General features: G+C 36.5%; 1 protein-coding gene across 9 annotated transcripts in view; it reads left to right on the top strand.

The window, feature by feature from the left end:
* Nucleotides 1–23,054, top strand: part of CROT (carnitine O-octanoyltransferase) — a 52,731-nt gene that overhangs the window by 28,079 nt on the left and 1,598 nt on the right. For all 9 annotated transcript variants that reach the window (XM_054564101.1, XM_054564108.1, XM_054564107.1 and 6 more), the window contains 10 exons: nucleotides 1,256–1,349; nucleotides 1,630–1,755; nucleotides 3,276–3,377; nucleotides 11,086–11,169; nucleotides 11,247–11,354; nucleotides 11,615–11,745; nucleotides 17,877–18,000; nucleotides 19,711–19,789; nucleotides 19,880–19,973; nucleotides 20,096–20,215. In XM_054564101.1, the coding sequence (XP_054420076.1) occupies nucleotides 1,256–1,349; nucleotides 1,630–1,755; nucleotides 3,276–3,377; nucleotides 11,086–11,169; nucleotides 11,247–11,354; nucleotides 11,615–11,745; nucleotides 17,877–18,000; nucleotides 19,711–19,789; nucleotides 19,880–19,973; nucleotides 20,096–20,215 (1,062 nt within the window). The remainder of the gene's footprint in view (nucleotides 1–1,255; nucleotides 1,350–1,629; nucleotides 1,756–3,275; nucleotides 3,378–11,085; nucleotides 11,170–11,246; nucleotides 11,355–11,614; nucleotides 11,746–17,876; nucleotides 18,001–19,710; nucleotides 19,790–19,879; nucleotides 19,974–20,095; nucleotides 20,216–23,054) is intronic.

The following is a 23,054-nucleotide window of genomic DNA, read 5'->3' as shown; positions in this document are numbered from 1 at the left end:
AATTTTAACAAAGTCCATTTTATCTAATTTTTTGGTTGCTTATGCTTTTGTTATATCTAAAAAGAAAAAAATTGTCTAATACAAGATCATGATGATTATACCTACGTTTTCTTGTAAGAGAAGTTTTTTTTAAATTTTGTGATGGGAGCAGGGAGATAATTTTAAAATGTACAACTAGTTTGAAATGTTGGCAGAAACTGAGACAGAGATATCAGCAAGAATTTGGAAATTTGGTACCAGAAATTTACAGAGAAAATGGGGTTGAAATTAAGAGATTTTGTTGCCTCTTACATAAAGGTGATAGTTGAAGCTATTAAAGAAGTGGATGAAATTATTAGGAGTGAAATTGTAGAAGAGTTTGGGGGCAGCTAGTGATAGAAATTTGGGGAAACACATTTGGCAGTGGAAGAACAAATAGTCAATGGAGAAGACTGAGCAATCAGTGAGGTGGGCAGACCATAGGGGAATGATGCTACGAAGCAAATGCAGGATGTAATTTTAAGATTTACTGCTGGATATTAAACACTCTGTGATGAGGAAAATAATGCAAATTAATCATTGTATTTTTTTCCAGTTTTGAATGAAAAAGCCAGTAGTGGTACCATGAGGAAGTAAGGCTGAAACCAAACCTCTTGTGGATTTTTTGACTGATAAAAATTTAATTTTTGTAGAAGAACCCCATTATTTACCTGCCACATATTTTAAAATACATGAAACTCATCAGACTGGTAGTATATGGGGGGAAAATAATTGATCCTTAGCTAATAGAGTCTTTAAAATGGTTACAAGTAACAACTACTCGTGACTATGTGGGTTAAATACACAAATATTAAGTAGGTAAAGAGTAAGTCCTCTGTTAAATATACACATAGTTTTTAGTTAGATGTTTATGATATTTGTGAGTCTATTTACCAGAATATTATTCAAATTCTCCATTGTGTAAGGGGTATTTACTAGGACCCCAAGAGTACGTGTATATTTTGAAAGTATAAATTATATCCAGCCAAATACCAAATTTATTTACTTAGGTTATTGTCAAATACACTTTTGGTGTTAATTGGTCAAATAAGTATCTTTTTAAAAAATGATATGGTATGAAAATAAATCCATTGCTGCTGAGATCGTAATCCTTCCTTTGGATAATACATCAAAATATTCAAACACTGGTAAACACATTGAGACGTATGAAAGGCCAAAGTAGCTAGTGATTCTGCCAGTACTCTTTTTGAATCCTCTTTCTTTAATCTTCCATAAGGCAACTGACATACATCCACAAGAAGTGCTATAGTCAACCTGCTGGACCTGGGATAGCAGCGTTAACTAGCGAGGAACGAACTCGATGGGCTAAGGTCATAATTTACATTTTTTTTTTATTGAACTATAATTGACATAGAGCATTATATTGTTTTCAGATGTATAACATAACGATTCATTATTTGTATATATTGCAAAATAATCACCACAATAAGTCTAGTTGATGTATCTTCATAATTACAAATTTCTTGTGATGAGAAGTTTTAAGATCTACTGCCAGCAAGTTTCAAATATGCAATGCATTATTATTAACTAAACACTTTTCATAATGAACCTTTCCCTCCTGGATTTAATCATTATCTCCTTCCACTTTAGGCACGAGAATATTTGATTAGTCTTGATCCAGAGAACTTGACTATGCTAGAAAAAATTCAGAGCAGTGTACTGGTATATTCCATAGAGGATGGCTGTCCACATGTAACACCTGAAGATTATTCACAGGTACTTAGCTATAATAGTCTAGTAATTCTTCCCACATGTACCAAATTGAAGCTTATAGATAGGTAAATCATGCTTCGTGAATTCTTTCCATATTGTTTAGGTCCATTTAGATAAATCTTGTATGCTGTTTAAAGAAGTATGACTATTTGTTTGCATTTTATATATATATATACACATACATATATACACACACCAGTGTTTCTCAGCCTTTCATGGAATGCATATACAGAAAATTTGCACAGGTCACTGGGCTAAATGAGCTTCTTGTGCCAAAGGTGACACGAGAACCTACCTATAACCCACACCAGTGTGCCTTGACACCTTAGTTGGTGAGGTCTGTCCTAAGAATTATATCAAACGGTAAGTAATTTGTCTTACCATTTGCTTTTATTGAACAAACTGACTGTAGTGAGTTTAAGTGAAAATATCATCCCACGGGGTAAAAAAGTAAACATGGCTTTACTTTTTTTTCCTGTGGGATAATGTTACCATTTTCTGAGAAATAATAAAAGGCAGTAATCATATTTTTAGGAGTCTCATTGTCTTTTAAAAACAAATTATTTCATAAAGCATTCATCACTATTAAATGATAGCAATAAAATAATATAGAATTGAAAAACTGTGGAGCTAGAAGCCAACTTTTCATCTCCTTTAGTTTTATTTTTTTAGTAGACGAATCACCAAACTTTTGAGGAGAAATATGTTTTAATGCAGTATTGTTCAAACTTTGGTACTGCAACCTACAGTCAGACGTGCGTTTAGACTGCAGCCCTCTACACGGGCGTGCTTGTGCACACGCATGTGTATAATAGAAGTTTCACAAAAAAGTAATTACTATCTGTGATGTACTCTCATATTAATGTTTTATTTTATTCTTTCTTGTCATACGTAGTGCTTACTGTGAGGCACTAAACTGACTTCTTAACTCACTAATAGGCTAAAACCTACCATTTGAGAAAGAGGCTTAGGAGAGATCTGAAATCTTGAAATGTTTTTCTTGTAACTAAATTTTAATGACTGAACTTACCAAGGCCTCTTAATACTGTTAAGTTGCAAAACCTTGTTCTTTCAGTTGTATGTTCTCTAAACATGTATGAATGCTGTTCCAGCATTCTCTTTAATGGAGGGTTTCTTGAGATTTTTTTTTTTTCAGATTATAAGAGAAAGTTTATTTAGCAAGTTATGGAGGTAGTAGAAGAGAGCCATCTGGGCTGCACAGGCTCAGGAAGCAACTTACAGAGGCAGGAGAAGGGCCCTTGGGGCTCAGGAGAGAAAAAGGCAAGGGGACTTCTGGGGGGAAGAAGAGGTGGCAGGCAGAGGCGTGGGTGTGTTCCCAGGAGGGAGAGCTCACCTCTTGAGATTATAAGAAATATCTAAAGTCAGGGCCAGAATGACTCTCTTGGGCATAACTTACCGTTTTTAAATTTGGTTTACCTGAAAGTGAAGAGCCAGACCATATATATGTAGATATGATATAAATACTTACAAATCGATATTAAAATCTTTTTAATTTATTTTAGACAATTGCAATGATCCTCACTGGAGATCCAACAGTACGCTGGGGTGACAAATCCTATAACTTGATTTCCTTTTCTAATGGAGTATTTGGCTGTAATTGTGATGTAAGTAGACTACTGAAGCTATTTTTTTTCTTTTAATCTTTTAGGTTGATTTAGTGGCAATAAGCTACAATACTTAGGCTGTGCTGTGGTGGTATGAGTAAACACTTAATTCAATTTTATGTCATTATCGTAAGAGGTTTAGTTATGAATTCTTAGTGAAAGTAGATTAAAGGACAAGTTATTTTCAGTAGTAAAGCTAATAGTTTGGTGTTTATCTGCAAAGTGAAATTTGCATATATTTCCACATAGTATAAGCTCCTTAAAATTCTCTGTTCATTGAGAATTACAACTTATTTTATTTTATTATTTATTGATTTGAGAGAGAGAGAATGAGAGACTGAGAGAGAGAGAGGAAGGAAGAGAGAGGGAGAAACATGAATTTGTTGTTCCACTTATTCATGTATTCCTTGGTTGTTTCTTGTATGTGCCCTGACCAGGGATCAGACCCACAACCTTGGTGCATAGGGATGGATGATGCTCTAACCAACTGAGCTAGCCAGTCAGGGCTCAACCTCTTTTAAAAGATATTATATTAGCATTATGTATATGTTCTTTTTTTTTATTGTTCAGATACATTTGTCTCCATTTTCCTGCCACCATTTTCCCCTGCCCCGTCCACCCCCACCTCCCACTCTCAATCCTTCCTCACTTTGGCTTTGTCCATGGGTCCTTTATACATGTTCCTTGATGTGACCCTTCTCCTTCTTTTCCCCATTACCCCCCTCCCTACTTCCCAGTCGTTACTGTTGGTTTGTTTTTTCTTTCAGTGTTGCTGGTTACTATATTTTCCTTGCTTGTTTGTTTTGTTGATTAGGTTCCACTTATAGGTGAGATTATATGGTATTTGTCTTTCACCCCCTGGCTTATTTCGCTTAGCATAATGCTCTCCAGTTCCATCCTTGCTGTTGCAAAGGATAGTAGCTTGCTCTTTCTTTCCACTGTGTAGTATTACATTCTGTAAATGTACCACAGTTTTTTGATCCACTCATTTATTGATGGGCACTTAGGTTGCTTCCAGCACTTGGCTATTTTGTAAATTGTGCTGCTATAAACATTGGGGTGCATAGGTCTTTTGAATTGGTGTTTTGGGATTCTTAGGGTATAATCGCAACAATGGAATCACTGGGTCAAAAGATAGTTCCATTTTTAGCTTTTTGATGAAATTCCAAGCTGTTTTCCACAGTGGCTGCACCAGTCTGCATTCCCACCAATTGTGGACTAGGGTTCCCTTTTCTCCACAACCTCATTAGCACTTGTTGTTTGTTGATTTGTTGATTTGTCTATGATGGCCATTCTGACTAGTATGAAGTGGTATCTCATTGTGGTTTTAACTTCCATCTCTCTGATGACTAATGATGCTGAACATCCTTTCATATGTCTCTGGGCCCTCTGTATGTCCTTGGAGAAGTGTCTGTTCAGGTCCTTTGCCCATTTTTTAATTGGATCGTTTGTCTTCCTGGAGTAGAGTCATATGAGTTCTTTATGTATTTTGGAGATCAAACCCTTGTCCAAGGTATCATTGGCAAACATATTTATTTTCCCATACAGTTGGTTCCCTTTTCATTTTGCTGATATTTTCTTTAGCTGTGCAGAAGCTGCTTATTTTGATGAGGTCCCATTTGTTTATTCTTTCCTTTATTGGTGAAAATATTGCTGTGTGGAATATCTGAGAGTTTCCTGCCTATGTTCTCCTCTAGGATTTTTATGGTGTCATGACTTTTAAGTCTTTTATCCATCTTGAGTTTATTTTTGTGTATGGTGTATGTGGGTGGTCAAATTTCAATTTGTTGCATGTAGCTGTCCAGCTCTCCCAACACCATATGATGAAGAGGCTATTTTTACTCCTTTCAAGCTTCTGCCCCCTTTGTTGAATATTAATTGACCATAGAGACATGGGTTTATTTCTAGGCTCTCTATTCTGTTCCATTGATGTATGTGTCTCTTCTGCATGCCGGTACTGGATTGTTTTGATTACAGTGGCCTTGTGATATAGTTTGATATCAGGTATTGTGCTCCTTACTACTTTGTTCTTCTTTCTCAAAATTGCTGTGCTCTTTGGGGTCATTTATGGTTCCATATAAGTGTTTTAAATGTTTGTTCTATATCTGTGAAACACGTCATTGGTATTTTAATAGGGATTGTGTTGAATCTGTAAGTTGCTTTGGATAGTATGGACATTTTGATGATGTTAATTCTTCCAATCCATGAACGCAGTTGGTGCTACCATTTATTTGTGTCTTCCTTAATTTCTTTCTTCAGTGTTGTGTAGTTTTCTCAGTACAAGTCTTTTACCTCCTTGGTTAAGTTTATTCCTAGGTACTTTATTTTTCTTGTTGCTATAGCAAAGGGGATTTTTCCTGATGTCTGATTCTGATAGTTCATTGTGGGTGTACAAAAATGCCTTCAATTTCTGAATATTGACTTTGTATCCTGCTGTTTTGCCAAAGTCACATATTAGGTCGAGTAGTATTTTTTGGTGGAGTCTATGGGGTTTTCTATGTACAGTATCATGTCATCTACAAACTGACAGTTTTACTTCCTTCTTTCCACTTTGGATGCCTTTTATTTCTCTTTATTGTCCGATTACTGTGTCTAGGACTTCCAATACTATGTTGAATAGAAGTGGTGAAAGTGGGCATTCTTGTCTTTTTCCTGATCTTAGTGGGAAAACTTTTAGTTTTTGCCTGTTGAATATGATGTTGGCTGTAGGTTTTTCATACATGGCCTTTATTATGTTGAGGTATGCCCCCTTTATTCCCACTTTGCTGAGTGTTTTTATCATAAATCGATGTACCTTATCAAATGCTTTTTCTGCATTTATTGATAAAATCATGTGATTTTTGTCTTTCCTTTTGTTTATGTGATGTGTTATGTTTATTGATTTGTGAATACTATACCATCCTTGCATCTGTGGGATGAATCCCACTTGATTATGGTGAATGATCTTTTTAATGTATCTTTGGTTGCAATATGCCGATATTTTGTTGAGGATTTTAGCATCTATGTTCATCAGCGATATTGGCCTGTAGTTTTTTTTCTTTGTTGTGTCTTTCTTTCTTGTGTCTTTATCAGGTTTTGGGATTAGGATGATGCTGGCCTCATAAAAAGAGTTTGGGAGTCTTCCCTCTTCTTGATTTTTTGGAATATTCTGAGATGGACAGGGGTTAGCTCTTCCTTAAATATTTTGTAAAATTCTCCTGTGAAACCATCCGGTTCAGGGCATTTTTGTGCCGGGAGTTTTTTGATTACTGCTTCAATTTCACCAGCTGTTATCAGTCTATTCAGGCTTTCTGCTTCTTCATTCAATGTTAGGTTATATTTTTCTAGAAATATGTCCATTTTATCAAGGTTTTCAAATTTCTTGGCATATAATTGTTCATAGTAGTTTCTTACAATCCTTTGCATTTCTGTGGTATCAGTTATTATTTCTCCTCTTTCATTTCTGATATTATTTATTTGGGTCCTCTCCCTTTTTTTTTGATGGGTCTGCTTAAAGGCTTGTCGATTTTATCCTTTCAAAGAACCAGCATCTGGATTTATTGATCCTTTGAATTTTCCTTTTCGTCTCTATGTAATTCAGTTCTGCTCTGATCTTCATTATTTCCTTCCTTCTACTCGCTCTGGGCTCTGTTTGTTGTTGTTTCTCCAGTTCTCGAAGCTGTAGGGTTAGGTTGTTTATTTGAAATGTTTCTACCATTTTTAGGGAGGCCTGTATTGCTATGAACTTCCCTCTCAGGACTGCCTTTGCTGTGTCCCATAGGTTTTGGACTATTGTATGTTCATTTTCATTTGTTTCCAGAAACTTTTTGATTTCTTCTTTGATCTCAATATTGACCCGTTCATTGTTTAATAGCACGCTATTCATTCAGTCTCCATGAATTTGAGTGTTTTTGAGTTTTTTCCTTGAGATTGGTTTCTAGTTTCAAGCCCTTGCAGTCTGAGAAAATGCTTGTTATGTTTTCAATTTTCTTGAATTTGCTGAGGCTTGTTTTGTGTCCTGTCATGTGGTCTATCTTTGAAAATGTTCCATGTGCATTTGAAAAAGATATTATATTAGCATTATGTATATGTTCTAAATACAGAGAAATATATGTGGATTATTTCTTTATTTACCTAGTTATTTTTAAATATTTTCTTAAAGTGACACATGATCTTTGGAATATTATTCATTACACTATGGATAGTGAAGTGTCTGGTGTTTAATACCATTTTTACCTTCTTTATTAAAAAAACAAAACTTCATGTTTCTCTTCTGTTCTCCCATGGCCTTTCTCATTAGCTCTACCTTGTCATTTTCTGGTGAACATTCAGGAGGCCAATGAATCAAGAAAATTTAAAATTCAACCTAAGTTAGAGTTGCAGTACACACTTGTAATCTCATTGTGACATTTTTCATAAAGTATGTAGTATGATATCAAGTAGTATGATGGAGATTTTTTGTTAGTGTTTGGTGTCCTTCCTCTAAAAGCATTTAGTGACAGTAAAACACTAAAAAGACCTGTTACATTGATTTGGGTCCAATGGTTGTATTAATCAGTATTTATTTAGTTTTAGGTTATAGAAAGCAAAATCAAACTGGCGTTAGTTTAAGAGGAAATTTGTTGGCATAGGGGTACAGCTAAATTTGGAAAAGGCTGACTTCCAGTGTCCCAACTTCTGTCATTAGAAATTACTCTTTTTATTTTTTTTGGTTCTACTTTTCTATGTCTGGCTTTATGTTTAGGTGGACTACCCCCTGTGATTATTGTATCAACAATTGCATGTCTTCTTAGCGCTCTTCATAGATTACGGTTCCCTGTGGCAATAGCCAGCTTTCTCCCCCCAGCAGTCCCAGCAAGAGTCCTGGGGCGAATGCTCATGGGCTGTGATTGGCGTGTGCGAATCATGTGCCCATTCCAGGGAGTCAGGTGCTGTGATTTGCCTGGTCTGGGCCACATGCCAAACCTTGACACCTAGAGGTAGGATCATTCTTATTCAAACCAACACAAAGATATGTGGTGGCTGCCTAAAGAAAAACAAAGTTGTTGTTATCTTGTAACGCGGTGGAGTGGTTGGTGAGCAGGTAGGAAATCTAGATGTCTGTAGTAGTAGTTCATCAGAGTAAAAGGTTGTCATGAGTCATTTTGAAGTGTTGTTGTCTTTGCTCTAACTTGGAGTCCAGTGCTGACAGAATATTTCTTGTTAATTGCCTCAGTTTTCTTCTCTTCAGCTCCTTGTTTGATTCTTCTTCACCTTCTCAGCCTGGTTTTTGTCCTCCCTAGGCCCTGGAAACAATCCTTTGTGCAGGAGCTGACTTTTGCCTGCCACCTCTCTGTGACCTGTCTTCTGCAGGTGGTCACCCTTTTCTTCATACAGCGCTGACACTCTCTCCGTCCCTTACCAGTCTTTCCCCGTCTGTTTACTCTGCAACTGACCTTAGTGTTAGTATACTTTCTCCCATGTGCCTGCTCTCTGCTCTGGTTTAATGCTTTGATTGGCCATTGTTATATAGGTAACTTGCAGTTATACTTTTCCAATTTTTACCTATTCTCATTTTGAGAGTTTTGTTTCACTGTATGTTAAATTGTTCAAACTGGATGATATTCAATATATTGTTACATGGGGCTAAATTGCTCTCATCATCAAGAATACATCATCTGCTTTTCTCCCTCATTCCCACTCCTCCCCCACAAAAACACCTTGCACTACTTTGAGTTTTACTGATACCACTAACATCCTGTTGTTTGCTCAAATTCAGGATGAAAATAACTTAGTGATTTTTCTATCTTCAAATAAAGAATATTAGTCCCATTATGAGCGTACATCTCAACACAACTGAGATGCTTCCTGTAGGAAGTGTATGGACATTTTATACATATGCATTAACACCTATGTATGTATAAAATCAATTGGATTTTCTCCACATGATAATCGGCTTTTAAAATTCTATGTAGGTTTCCCTTGTTTCCTAAGATGCTATAGAAAATGCAACTTAACCTGTGTAAAGCACCATTAGTAAACTATATATACTGTAAAGTAAACCTGTTCTTAATTCAGAGCCATGTTGTTGTTCTCTTCCGTTGGTGCTTGAACGGGTACTTCTGTGATCATACTAATTAATCGCATTTCCCTCTTGGGATTTAAAATCCTGAGTTTCTCTATGTAGGCTTTGTGAAGGGCACATAAGAAGCATTTTGTAATAAACATTAGTTGTTAATATAACAGCAGTTACTAATTATTAGCTGTGAGCCAGGTTCTCTAGTAAGCACTTTATAAGCATTATTAAAATCATTTTTCACAGCAGCTGTGTGAGAATAGGTATTGATATTATTATCCCCACTAACAGGTGAGGCAATTTACTTAAAGAATTAACTTTCTCACAATTGCACAGCTAGCACATGGTGGTGTTTGGACTCAGAACCAAAGTCCACATTTTTAAATAGTATATTACACATATTACCTTCATATAAATGAAATAAAAACGGTCAAACTCCCATGAACAAAGCATTAGGAAAGCATTTGAATTTTTCATTCTTTTTTGAAATTTATTATTAGTTTTCCACCAGGAGATGGATGGGTAGAATTATAAATTGTAGAGATTTATAGCCATCAGTCTTGCTCTTCTAACTGGTTCCAGGAGGAGAATTAGAGATTTATTCTATTGTCTTAAATGAAACAATGTATGTGATATCTGTGAAAATTCTTTGTAAAGCTGGAAAGCACTACACAGTTGTGAGATGCAGAGAGACAGGGGTTTGTCCATTACCTGTGAGTTTTGTTATGTGTGCTGTGGCTGACAGGTGGGCCCAGCTCCTCCTGCAATCTCCTACCTCATGAGCCTTGCCTGATATTTTGGCTGCTACCTATGTGACAACAGTGCCCTGTGCTTCTTGGCTCCATTAGGCCATGATATAGGGCAGCAGAACTGTGCAGTGGTGAGATATTTTAGACACCTGATTACTCCTTCTGCACTTGGGCCCAGGAGGGCTGGGCTTACATTTTAAGCCTCCCTCTTTCCTCCCCAGGGCTAGCAGCGTCACATTCAGCTCATGAATGATAACTGTGTTTAATGTAAAGTGGTAGCGTTAACACAGAAAAAAAAAAACCCATCTGATGTAATTGTCATCAAAGGAACATGGAGAAAATAAAGCAAAAAGCTTGTCCTTCAAAATAAATGATGGAAAAATTCACTAGCTGCAATTCATCTCTCTAAATACAGCTTTCAAACCTCTAACACCCTGTAACTCGGCCCATCTGTCCCACATTCCTTGAACATTGAGAATTCTGCTACTTCCGATTATTGTTGGATATATGTACACAAAATTGTTAGGCTTTTTAATACTCATCTAGTGGGTCCATGTCTTCACCTAAAATTCATACCCATCCTCTTAGCCTTCAGATAGTCTGCCGTCCCCAGTGGCTTTTACACAGTGCTCGCACAGTTCACGAACATCTAAGCATCGCACACGTCCACTTGCTTTGATTTCCAACACAAACGGCAAGTATTTTCTCTAGATGGTTCCAACTTTAAAACTTTGTTCTTTCTCAGAAAATAAAATGGAGCAATCACTATATTGTAAAATGTCCATATCTTTATCCTTAGGCAGTAAAGACATTTGAGAATTCTGCACTTTATCATGTGTTACGAGTGGAGGAAAAGTGAAAATAAAACATTGCATTGTTTTAACTTGATATCAAGTATTCAAAATATTGTATATTTTTGTTTTAGCATGCTCCTTATGATGCAATGGTTATGGTAAACATCAGCCATTATGTTGATGAGAAGATTTTAGAGAATGAAGGAAGATGGAAGGTATGTTAGAACAAATATTTTATCCTTTTTCTCATATTTTTATAGATACAATATTCTTAATTCTTCCCTATTTTCAGGGTCCAGAAAAAGTACGGGATATACCCCCTCCAGAGGAGCTTGTTTTCACTGTGGATGAGAAAATATTAAATGACATCAACCAAGCTAAAATCCAATATCTCAAGCAGGTAGATTTTCCACTTTTGTCTTAAATAGTAATGCTTTCTCTTTTAACTACTATATATCAAAACTTGGCTAACATCTAAGTATGACAGCATGAAACACTTAAATTATAGCTTTAATACCTTTAATTATGTTTGATAATTACTTTAATGAAAAATATTATTTAGTTATCTTGGGATATTCCCCTTAGGTGATTTTCACTGTTCCCATTTAATTTTGTGTGCGTGTGTGTGTGTGTGTGTGTGTGTGTGTGTGTGTGTGTTAGTCATCTGATCTGCAGGTTGTGGCACATTACTTTACATCTTTTGGCAAAAAGCTAACCAAGAAGATGATGCTTCACCCTGATACATTTATTCAGCTTGCACTTCAGCTGGCCTATTATAGACTTCATGGACGGTGAGAACCATTCATTTTCTTGAACTCCAAGGGTATCTCTTTACCATAGTGGTTTCATTCTGACCCCGGTGTTTTTTCCTATGTTATTCCAATTGACACAATGCCTGAATTTGTACTTCCATCAATAATAACTGCAAAGCATCACAAATTTCCATCTGTGACGCTTTCAGAATCTTACTTTGTTTTCATTACCTTAATACTTCTAAGAGGGGTTTTGCCATTTTTTGGAATTCAGATCATTTCATTTCCTTGTAGCCTTAGTTTTCTGATGGGTTCATGGGAAGATGTGATTTTGCCAATTATCTTACTCTTTACTCATTTTTAGGATAGGAGAGATGGTATGTTGTGACTTTCTACATCCTAAACAGAAGTGGGAGCTCCTTGATTTTGCTTTTTTAAATCCAGTCTGAGAAGATCTGTCTTTAAATGGGATATTTAAATCATTTACATTTAATTTTCAGTAAGGTTCGGTTTGTGCTTATCATCTTCCTGTATATTTTCTCTTTATCCCGTCTGTTTTTGTTCCTTCTTTTTTATCTTCTTTTGAATTCATAGTGTTGTTGTTTTTTTTTTAATTGTCCATTTTATTTTCATAGCCACCTGTACTGGGGTTCTGGGGTTTTTTTCAGTAGTTGCACTATGATTTACAAAATACATCTTTAATTTATCATAGTCTGCTTTCATATACTATTGTTGGTAATGAAGTCCATTCAGTGTTTTCCATAAAATAAAAGATACATATTCATTTCCACCAACAACTTTATTGATTTGGTCATTTTGAGTATGTGTGCTCTCTCCTGCTGTTGGCCTCTAGTGGGTAGAGGCCAGGGGTGCTGCTAAGCATTGTCCAGTGCATGAGACAACCCCGCAGCAAAGAATTTTTGGCTAAAATGTCTATAGTACCAAGAAACTTTGCAAACCACTTTTGACATATTCAGTCAGTCACAATGTCTTCTCCATATACTGTACAAATCTTTTTCCGTGTGTTTCAGTTGCATTTTTACCTTTCTTGTAATAATAAATCATAATATGCCAAAAATGTTGCCTGTCTTCTTCTATCTTCAGTATTAAAATGGCTGCACAAAAATTCACCAATTTTGATAAGGTTTTTAATGCATGCTGATATGACAGCTGTCACAATACAGTCTGACACAATACAGTTGCTTCAAATGAGGTTAAAGACAGCTAAGCACTACTAGAGCCATCATGCAGAAAAAACTAAATGAACTTTTTGGCCAACCTGGTATTTCCCACTTCAAGTATAATGCAGGAACAGTAAAACAAAATGCTTCTGTTTCGCTTCTCCCATTCTTTGTGCTGTCGCCATGCATTATACCTCTGCATATGTTATAAACTGCACAATGTACTGTGAGTATTTTTGCCTTAAGCAGTTACTTTTTTATTATGGTAAAATATGTATAAAATGAAACTTGCCATTTTAACCATTTTTAACTGTATAATCCAGTAGCATTGACTTCATTCACGGTGTTGTGCCCCCGTCACCACTATTGATTTCTAAAATTTTTCATCACCCCAAACAGAACCTGTACCCCTTCAGCAATAATTTCCCACTCCCCCTTTAGCCCCACACCCTGCCAGCCTCTAATCGGCTTCTCGTCTCTATGATTTTCACTGTTCTAGATATTTCCTGTAGGTGGAATTATATAAATTTGTCCTTTTGTGTCTGGCTTATTTTGGTTAGATAAGTTTTGAAATCTGGAAGTATGAGTCCTTCACCTTTGTTCTTCTTTTCAAGATTGTTTTGACTTTCCTGGGTCCCTAGAAATTCCATAAGAATTTTAGGATGGGTTTTTTCCAGTTTTGCAAAAATGTCATTAGGATTTTGATAGAGATTACATTAACTCTGGGACTCCTTTGGGTAGTGTTGTCACCTTAACAATGTCAGATCTTCCAATCTGTGAACGTGAGATCCCTCTCCATTTATTTTTGTTTTTTAAAATTTAGCAATATTTTGTAGTTTTCAGTGTACAAGTCTTTTAACCTCTTTGGTTAAATTTAATCCTAAGTAGTTTATTCTTTTTGATGCTATTGTAAATGGAATTTTTTTTAAATTTCCTTTTCAGATCACTCAATACTAATGCATAAAAATGTAACTGATTTTTTGTGTTGATTTTGTATCTTTTTTTTTTTTAATTTATTTTTTCAAATATATTTGTCTCTGCCTACCCCCCACCACTTTCCCTTGGAGGGGGCAAGGGAAAGTGATTTTGTATATTGAAACTTTGCCAAATTTGTTTGTTATTTCTAACAGGGTTTTGTGGGGTTTTTTGTTGGGTTTTTTTGGGGGGGGTTTTGTGTGTGTGTGTGTGTGTGTGTGTGTGTGTGTGTGTGTGTGTGTAGACTTATATTTAGGGTTTTCTAAATATAAGATTAGGTATCTGTGAATAGATACAGTTTTCCTTTCCAATTTGGTTGCTTTTTTTTCCCCTTCTGGGTAGAACAAGCAGTTCCATGCTGAATAAAAGTGGCAAAAGCAGGCATCCTTTTTTCTTGTTCATCTTAGGTGGAAAGTTTTCAGTCTTTCACTATTGACTATGAAGTTGGCTGTGGGCTTTTCATAAGTGCCTTTTGTCATTTTGTGGAAGTTCCCGTCTCTTTGTAGTTTATTCAGTGTTTTTATTATGGAACACTGTTGGACATTGTCAAATCCTTTTTCGGTATTGGTTGAGATTATCACATAGATCTTTTCTTTCATTCTATTAATATGGTACATTATATTGATTGATTTTCATTTGTTGAACCACTCTTGCATTCCTGGAATAAATCCCACTTGGTGATGATACATGATCCTTTTAATATGCTGCTGAATTCAGTTTGCTAATAATTTGTAGAGGATTTTCAAATCTATATTTATAAGAAATAATTGGTTTATAGTGTCCTCTCTTGTAGGATCCTTGATTAGTTTTGGTATCACAGTGATGCTGGTCTCGTTATGTGTTAGGAAGTGTTCCCTCCTCTTCAGGTTATTTTTTTCTTAATGGAGTAGTTTGAGAAGAATTGATGTTGATTTTTTAAGTGTTAGAATTCATTAATGAAACCATCTAGTCCAGGGCTTTTCTTCATTGGGAGGTTTTTGATTACTTAGTCTTCTCCTTACTTGATATAGGTTCAGTCACATTTCTCTTTTTTCTTGAGTCATATTTGACAGTTTATGGGTTTCTCCGAATATGTTCATTTCATCAAGGTATCCAGTTTTTTAGTATGCTGTTCATAATGTTAACTTATAATCCCTTGTATTAATGTAAAGTCGGTAGTAATGCTTTCTTTCATAGCTAATTTTAGTAACTGTAGTGTTCTCCTTTTTTCTTAGTCATGTAAAGGTTTGTCAATTTAGTTAACTTTATCCTTTTATTTCTGTATTTTATCTTCACCCTGTTAGTTTCTTGCGTTTGCTAGCTTATGATCTAGTTTGCTCTTCTTTTTTCTAATTCTTTATAGTTTGCAGTTAGTTTTTAGATTTGATTATCTTTTTTTTAACATAAGTGTTTGTAGCTATAACTTTTTCTCTGAACAGTACTTACGTTTGATCCAGTAAATTTTGGTGTGTTATGTTTTCCTTTTAATTCATCTCAAGGTATTTTCTAATTTACCTTTGATTTCTCCCTGGCCAATTGGTTGGTTAAGAGTGTGTTGTTTAATTTCTACATATTTGTGATTTTTCCAGTTTTCCTTCTTTAATTGACTTCCTAACTTCATTCCATTGTCATTGCAGAAGATACTCTGTATGATTTCAGTCTTTTAATTTATTGAGATTTATGTGGCCTAACTTACAGTCTGTCATATGCACTTGAGAAGAAATTTTATTCTGTTTTCGAGTGCCGTGCTCTATATATGTCTGTTAGGTCTAGTTATTTATAGTGTTGTTCAAGTCTTCTGTTTCCTTATTATCTTCTGTTTTCGTGTTCTTTCCATTATTGAAAGTTGGGTATTAGAGTCTCCAGCTATTGTTGTAGAGCAGTTGTCTCTGTTTCCATCTTATATCTTAGAGCTATGTTTTGTGCATACATTTTTTATAATTTATATCTTCTTGATGAATTATACTTTTGATCAATATGTTCTTTTCTATTCACCTTTTTTAACCTTTTGACTTAAAATCTATTTTCCTCATAACAAGATAATTACTCCAGCTCTTTTGGTTACTATTTTCATGGAATACCTCTTTTCATCCTTTTACATTTAACCTCTTAATGTCTTTTTATCTAAAGTGAATCTCTTGCAGACAGGGTATAGATAGACTATGTTTTTAATTCATTATGCCAGCCTCTGTCTTTGATTGAAGAATTCACCCTATTGACCTTTAAAATAATTATTGAAAAAGAATTTGTTTCTGCCATATAGATGTATTTTCTCTAGGTGTTATAGGTTTTTATTCCTCAGTTTCTCCATTCCTGCCTTTTTTGCATATTTAATTGGTTTTTTGCAATGTGCCATTTTGATTTCCTTTTTTTTCCCTATATTCTTTAGCTATTTTCTGTGTGACTACCTTGGAGATTACAGTTAACATCTTAAATTTATGACAACCTAGTGTGAATAATACCAGCTTAGTTTTAATAGTTTATAAACACTCTGCTTGTCTACATCTCTGTGCCACCCTCTTTTATTTTGTTATCATATATCTTTGTACACTACATGCCCATTAACATAAATTTGTATTATTTTATACATTTGCCTTTTAAGTGAAAAAACACTTAAATATATTGCTCTGTATCCCATATTTTATACAAAATGGTAATTAAATCTAGAGACTTGAAAATAATGTTATTTTTTACAACAATGAATCAAATAGTCAATGTTATTGTTTTTCTCTTTAATTATTTCTGGTTGAGAGTTCAGGTGTCAGCCAACATCCATAATAAAGCTTCCCTCTGAGTTTTTCACTAAATGGTTTTAGTAGCCATTGATGATGATTCCCAAGATCTGTTATTTCATTAGAGTTTACAGAGTGGTGATACTGTATCATTGATTCTTACTGCTTTTATTTTTTAATCTTTTTTAAAGAATATTATTTTAGTGGTATCTTAAACTTTTATTTTTACTTTCTTCTTCACATTTTGAAAGGATACTATTTCTGCTCAGGGAGACAGCCTTACAGACACACAGAACAGAAGAGGCTCAATAATTCTGGGTCCTTTTAATGCCTACACCCCAGCCTTTTACTCTCCCTCCATTTGATCTCTTTAACTCTAAATTCCAGCCACCAGGAAAGTAAGAGATGCTTCATATCTAAAATGCTTATATCATTCTCCAACCCAGGAAAATGGTCATTACTCTGGGGAAATTCTTAAATGATGCTTTTACTTAATTCTGCAGTCATTCATGTTCTAAATGAAGGAGCTAAAGACCTCGAATTGTGTATTATCTATTGCTGTGTAACAAATTACCCCAACACTTAGTGGCTTAAAACAACAAACATTTACCCTCTCACATTTCCTGTTGGTCAGGAGCCCAGCTGCGCCTTCGCCTTCGCTGCGGCCTCTGACTTCAGGCCTGCTGCGAGGTTGTGGCTGCGGTGTCGGCCAGGGCTCTGTTCTCCTCGGAAGGCAGCGCTCAGAGAGGGTCTGCTTCCCAGCTCCCTCACTGTAGGGTTACTGTAGGGTTTAGTTCTTCCCAAGGTCTTGGCCAGAGGCCCCGCTCAGCTTCCTGTCACCTGGGCAGCTCCCAGCATGGCAGCCGGCTTTCCTCAGAGTAAGGTAATGAGAGTAGGAGCGAGCTCTCTTTGTACCTGATTTCAGCAGTGACATCCCACCACTCGTCACATGCTTTCATTAGAAATAAGTCACTAAGGCCATCCCACATTCAAAGTGAGGGGCATAAATAGCAAAAGGCAAGGATCACTAGGCGCAGGCATCACAGAATAGAGACTGCCTACCACAGACACCACTACATATAATCTGACAGCAACCAAGCCTTTGAAACATTCCACGTAGAGTATTTTTTGTTCTTTGATATTGGAAATACCATTTTTTTGTTGAAAGTTTCAACTGTAGCCTATACTATAGAACTTCGTCTCTGACCAAAGTCAGTGTTATTAGGTGAATTCTCTTTGTAGTAACATTAGAGCGTTTTCTTTATTAGGATGCATTCTCTAATTTTCGTTTTCTTTCCTGTAGCCCTGGTTGCTGCTATGAAACAGCTATGACAAGATACTTTTATCACGGCCGCACAGAGACCGTGCGACCATGCACAGTAGAAGCAGTGAGGTGGTGCCAGTCCATGCAGGACCCATCTGCCAGTGTGAGTATTTGAAAAGAAAAAACCAACAGATTTTGGTTGCTCTAAGGGAACTTTGGCCCTTAAATAACTGGCTTCTTGGTCTCAGTTCCCCTATATCAGTAAAATACTTTCAGACGTTTTTTCCTGAAGTTTTGCAAAAACTTTTATTTGTTCATTTGCCAGTGAAGTGTGTACTTGGAAAGAATAGGAAACAGGGGACCCTGAGAAAAAGCCCATTAGTGTCATTCTCTAGGCATGGCATCTTCAAAACCTGTGTATTTCACGACTATTGATCTACCTTTAGAATAACACCAGTAAAATGCAGACACTCCCAAAGTGCCTTTAACAGGAGCTTTTTGCCTCCTCCTCCCTCTCTTTCCTCTCCTCCCTCCTCCTCCTTCCCCACTCCACCCCTCCCCCCTTCTTCTTCCTGTGTTTAATGTTGCAAACACATGCACTGATACCAAAAGAAATTCTTGGCTCAGCTTCTTGGTGTCACTAGCTCGTGACTCACTGCCTTGGGCAGATAACCCTATCTGTTCAAGGCCAGGTCATGTGCCCAAATCCTAACTGCAGAGAAGGCTAGGAAAATGGGTAAATGCCCTTTGGAGGAGCCTTCCTCCTACTGAGGCTTACAGAGTGGAATGCCCACAACCAGGAAAAGAATTCAGATGGCTGAGTAGACAAAATTTCCACCCCTCCCTTCTTGCCCTGCTCACCTTTTCAAGATGGGCCTCTTTACAATTCAGAACTAACTCCTCAGAGGCCCTTCTTTGACTACCTTATCTTAAAAGATCTTCAGTCTTTTGTTATCTGCACCTGGTTAACCCCCTGTTGGCAGTGAAAATGGCACCAGGTGTTAGACCAGTGGAGGTAAACCGGACCTTGGTTCAGGGACCTCAGTACTTGAGTTCTGGCCAAAAAGAATTCAGAGCCAAGACTCAGACTTTAACAGAAAGTTTATTTAGAAAGTCCCAGAGGTAGAAGAAGTGAGCTATAGAAAAAATGGGCCAGCAGAGCTGGGTGGGCTCAGGGTAGAAGTTATAAAGGCAAAAGAAGAGCCCTTGGAGCTTAGAGAAAGGCAGAGACCAAAAAAAAAAAAAAAAAAACCCAAACAAACAAAAAAAAAAACCCACACCCGAGGAAGTGGGTGGGGAAAGACACGGGCTCCATAGAGCGAGCTGCCTTACAAAGCAGCTTTCCTAAATGTGGTTGAACACTTTTGAAATCACAGGTTCTTGTTTTCATATATTAGAACCAGAACAGCTTTATATGTTTTGTTTTATATTTTTTTCTTTTGTAAGCATTTAGACAGCAGGGTAGTTCCTTCTCACTGTTATTTTGGTGTTGCATTTGTTTCTTTACTTTTGATAGACATGGCACATATTAATTTATTTTAATTTCAGAGAACTGCATCGTTATCATTTTTGTGTAACTCCTCTTTAGTTTGAAATCACGGTTGCTTCTTTCTTTACACTTGATAATGTCACTTCAGTGCTGCCTACAAGTGCCTGTCTTCCTGTTCCTGGAAAGAAAGAATCAAGATGCAGGGCATGTGGGAACAGAAAAAGCAGCGAAGAAAGTGAGGACAAGTCACAGAAGCGCGTCTCAAGATCTTCCTAGGAAGCCTTTTCTCTCCCCAGTTACCCAAATACTAATTACTTTGAACTTGGGTGTTTTGCGTGGTTTCTGTACAGTTTGTATTGAAGTATCTCTTAATTTTTAACACAGCTTCTTGAGCGGCAGCAGAAGATGTTACAGGCTTTTGCAAAACATAATAAAATGATGAAAGATTGTTCAACTGGAAAAGGTACTTATATTGTAATTACTCTGTCTTAAAAATGTTTTCAGCATGAGGGAAATTGCCAAAGCTAACTTGAGGTTTGGGACTTCATTGCAGGATTTGACCGTCATCTTTTAGGTCTTTCACTCATAGCAAAAGAGGAAGGTCTCCCTGTTCCAGAACTCTTGACAGATCCTCTTTTCTCCAGAAGGTAATAAAATATATTTTATAACTTTACCCATTAGTTTCTTTTTTCCTGAACGTTGAAAGCTCTTCAGAAACAAGGTAAACTTCTTTCAGCCTATCCTAACATCTTTTCTTTGTGTTACTCAGTGGAGGAGGTGGCAACTTTGTTCTCTCAACAAGTCTGATTGGGTACTTAACAGTCCAGGGGGCAGTCGCTCCCATGGTGCACAACGGCTATGGCTTTTTTTACTCCATCAGAGACGACAGGTGAGGCTGCACTTTTTATTGTCCTGCGCTCTAGAGTCAGGAAGCTGTCACTTTTGTTCGAATGTCTTTCTTACACTGTGATTCCGATTGTGCTGTCATCTGTTGCTGGCTAATGGGTACCTATTTTTACCATTTAGGCATTTAATGTGTAATTGTTTCTCTGTCCTGTTCTTGCAGCACTTGTCCAATCAGTCATTTAGGTGTTTTGTGCCATAGGATACCATTTAAGTTCGACTCCGTGATCATACTATCATCATCCTCAAAAGTCAGTACACATATAAACATATTTCTTATACCCAGGGTATTTAATGGTAAGTTCAGATAAAATTTGACAGCCTGTAAATATGTGGTGGTTCACGTAGGCATAGACAGTAGTGATAAGATCAAGACGAGACTAGATGAATTAATTCGTATAAAAAAATAAGTTTTACCAATTCAGATGTACTTCATTTGGGGTTTGAGTTAAGTTTATGGAAAAAGTAAGAAATAAAATATGAAAACTTGGAAGGGGGAGGAGAGCTAGAGAGCAAGGTAATGTAGAGCTGATAGAAAAGCCTGAGGATTCTCATTCACACAGTCTGGCAGTTTCTTTTCTGAGATCTTTCAAAGCGTGGCTGGCTGTATAAAAAATAATGTGGCTGCAGTGTAGCCCGCAAAGAAGAAATGAGCGGGCGCCAAGGCACTTCAGATGGGATGCAGAGATTTGGAATGATGCTAATATGTGTAACATATTTCTGGTTATATGCCATGTTTTTATACTTTCCCTTTTTTAAAGAGTTTATAGTTGGTATTATTCTTTCAAAATTTTATCATCTCCTTCCATGTCAAGTGTGATGGTCTGTTACACTTCAATTTGTCAATCTCTAAGTCCTTCGATTATGTATTCTCATAGTACTCAGTCCGTGTACATGAATCTACACATTAAAGGTTGACTGATAAAGGTTGAACATGGATCTTAATCAGAATAAAGTGTCAGAGGTCTAAAATTATCACCCTATACAGGTAATAAGTAAGCATTCTAACATGTTCCCTGACCCATAGTGGATTCCATATTGCATGCAATGGTAAGAGCTTTGGCCAGGTTTACCTTGCTCTGTGACTTTCTGAAAAGTACATTTCTAATGACCCTGGGGCAGAACTTTCATTCTGTCATTCAGAAAATATTGAGTAAGACCTTGTGGTGTGCCAAGGTGCTAAAGACACAAGATAGGCAAATTCCTCTCTCTCACAGGTTTTATTTTCTACTTGGGAGAGAGGGACAAAAGCAAACAAATAAGCAGGATACCTTCAGGCAGTAATGACTGCCCCCTGGCTGGGGGGCTCTAAAAATTTAGTTGGCGCATTGTCCTGTACACCAAAAGGTTGCAGGTTTGATCTCCAATAGGGACATGCACATGTTTCTCTCTCTCTCTCCCTCTCCCTTCCTCTCTCTCTCTCAAATCAATAAACATAGCCGCAAGTGAGGATTTAAAAGAATTTTGTTTTGTACATGGTTAACTTTGAGATTTCTGCTAAAACAGGAATTCATTATATATAAGAGGATATTGGTCAGTAGGCAGTTGGACATATGAGTGTGGAGCTCAGGAAAGAGGTCAGGGCTAGAGTTATACATTATGAGTCGTTACTGTGAATACACCCCAAGTAGTTTGCAAATGAAATGCATGGAAACTGTCTGGAAGGGATTTCTTCATTGATTGTTAAATGTGAAAATTGTATAACTTAAAGAAAATTGGTTTATTTTCTTAAAAATAGCATTTTATTTTAAATGTATTACATGCTCATCATAAAAATTTTGTAAAATATTGAAAAATTTAGATCATATTGTATTTTGTGTCCTTTCTGTGAATTTTATTCCTCATTATTTCAGGTGATTCCAGTGCCATTAAAAATATGCTTTTGAGATATTTTAATGGTTGAGTAATGTCCAGTCTTAAGGATTTCCACAATTTAGCTAGCCTCCTACTTATAATTTCCAGTTTTTCATTATTACAAAATATGAAATACATCCCTCCTTATTTCATGACATCATTGCTAACTCTAAGCATTATAAAACATTCTTTACCATTCATAGGGAAAAATAATACACCTTGAATTCTTATAAAAAACCTTTTTTTTTTTGTTCCTGGCATCTGTGTATATTCTTTTTTGAAGATAGTTATTTCTTTAATTTAGAAAGATAACTGATTTTTTTTTTAATGCAACTGAAATAAGAATGTTGATCTCTGCAAAGGAATATATGTAGATGGTGCTAAGTGTTTGAGAATTATGTGCAGAGTAGCTGGAAAATGACAAGTTCTATGAAATCACTGGGTGGCAACAAGGCAGGACTTTCTGTAGCGGCCAGTGTTCTTTCGCAATACAGTCCACACAGACATTAGTTCCATTGTTATGTATTGGGCCAGAGCATGTTTTTACTGCATTCTGCTTATCTGAAGTATAGTACATGTCAGTACTGTCTTTTTTAGTGATGAGAAAATCATATGGTTGTCCACAAGCTTCATATTACACGACATTTTGGTTTTAACTTGGGTTTAATGCATATTTTGCTATTAAAAATTTGAGTGTCTGGCAAGAAGAAGGCTAGTTCCAAAGAGAGCCAGGAGCCCGGTTTCTGCTCTGAGCCCATGGGAAGCCCGGCGTCTTTCCTGTTTTCTTCAGCCTCTGGGGCCACTGTTACCGCCTGCCAGGCGGGACTTCTTTATCCGGAGGACCTAGCGGGAGGTGGTGGAAGGTGGTCCCAAGAGAGATTCTCTCCAGCTTTCCTAGAAATGGCTTGTTTTCTCCTCTTCTCTATTTTATTTTTATCCTCTTCAAATGCTATATTCTTTAAAAATAGTTC

This window comes from Pteronotus mesoamericanus, unplaced genomic scaffold (assembly GCF_021234165.1).
Source record: "Pteronotus mesoamericanus isolate MK-2021 breed Mesoamerican mustached bat unplaced genomic scaffold, CSHL_Meso_final scaffold_85, whole genome shotgun sequence".
NCBI classification, from domain to species: domain Eukaryota; kingdom Metazoa; phylum Chordata; class Mammalia; order Chiroptera; family Mormoopidae; genus Pteronotus; species Pteronotus mesoamericanus.
Note: the sequence above shows the minus strand (reverse complement) of the source record. Positions and strands in the feature narration are given on the sequence as shown.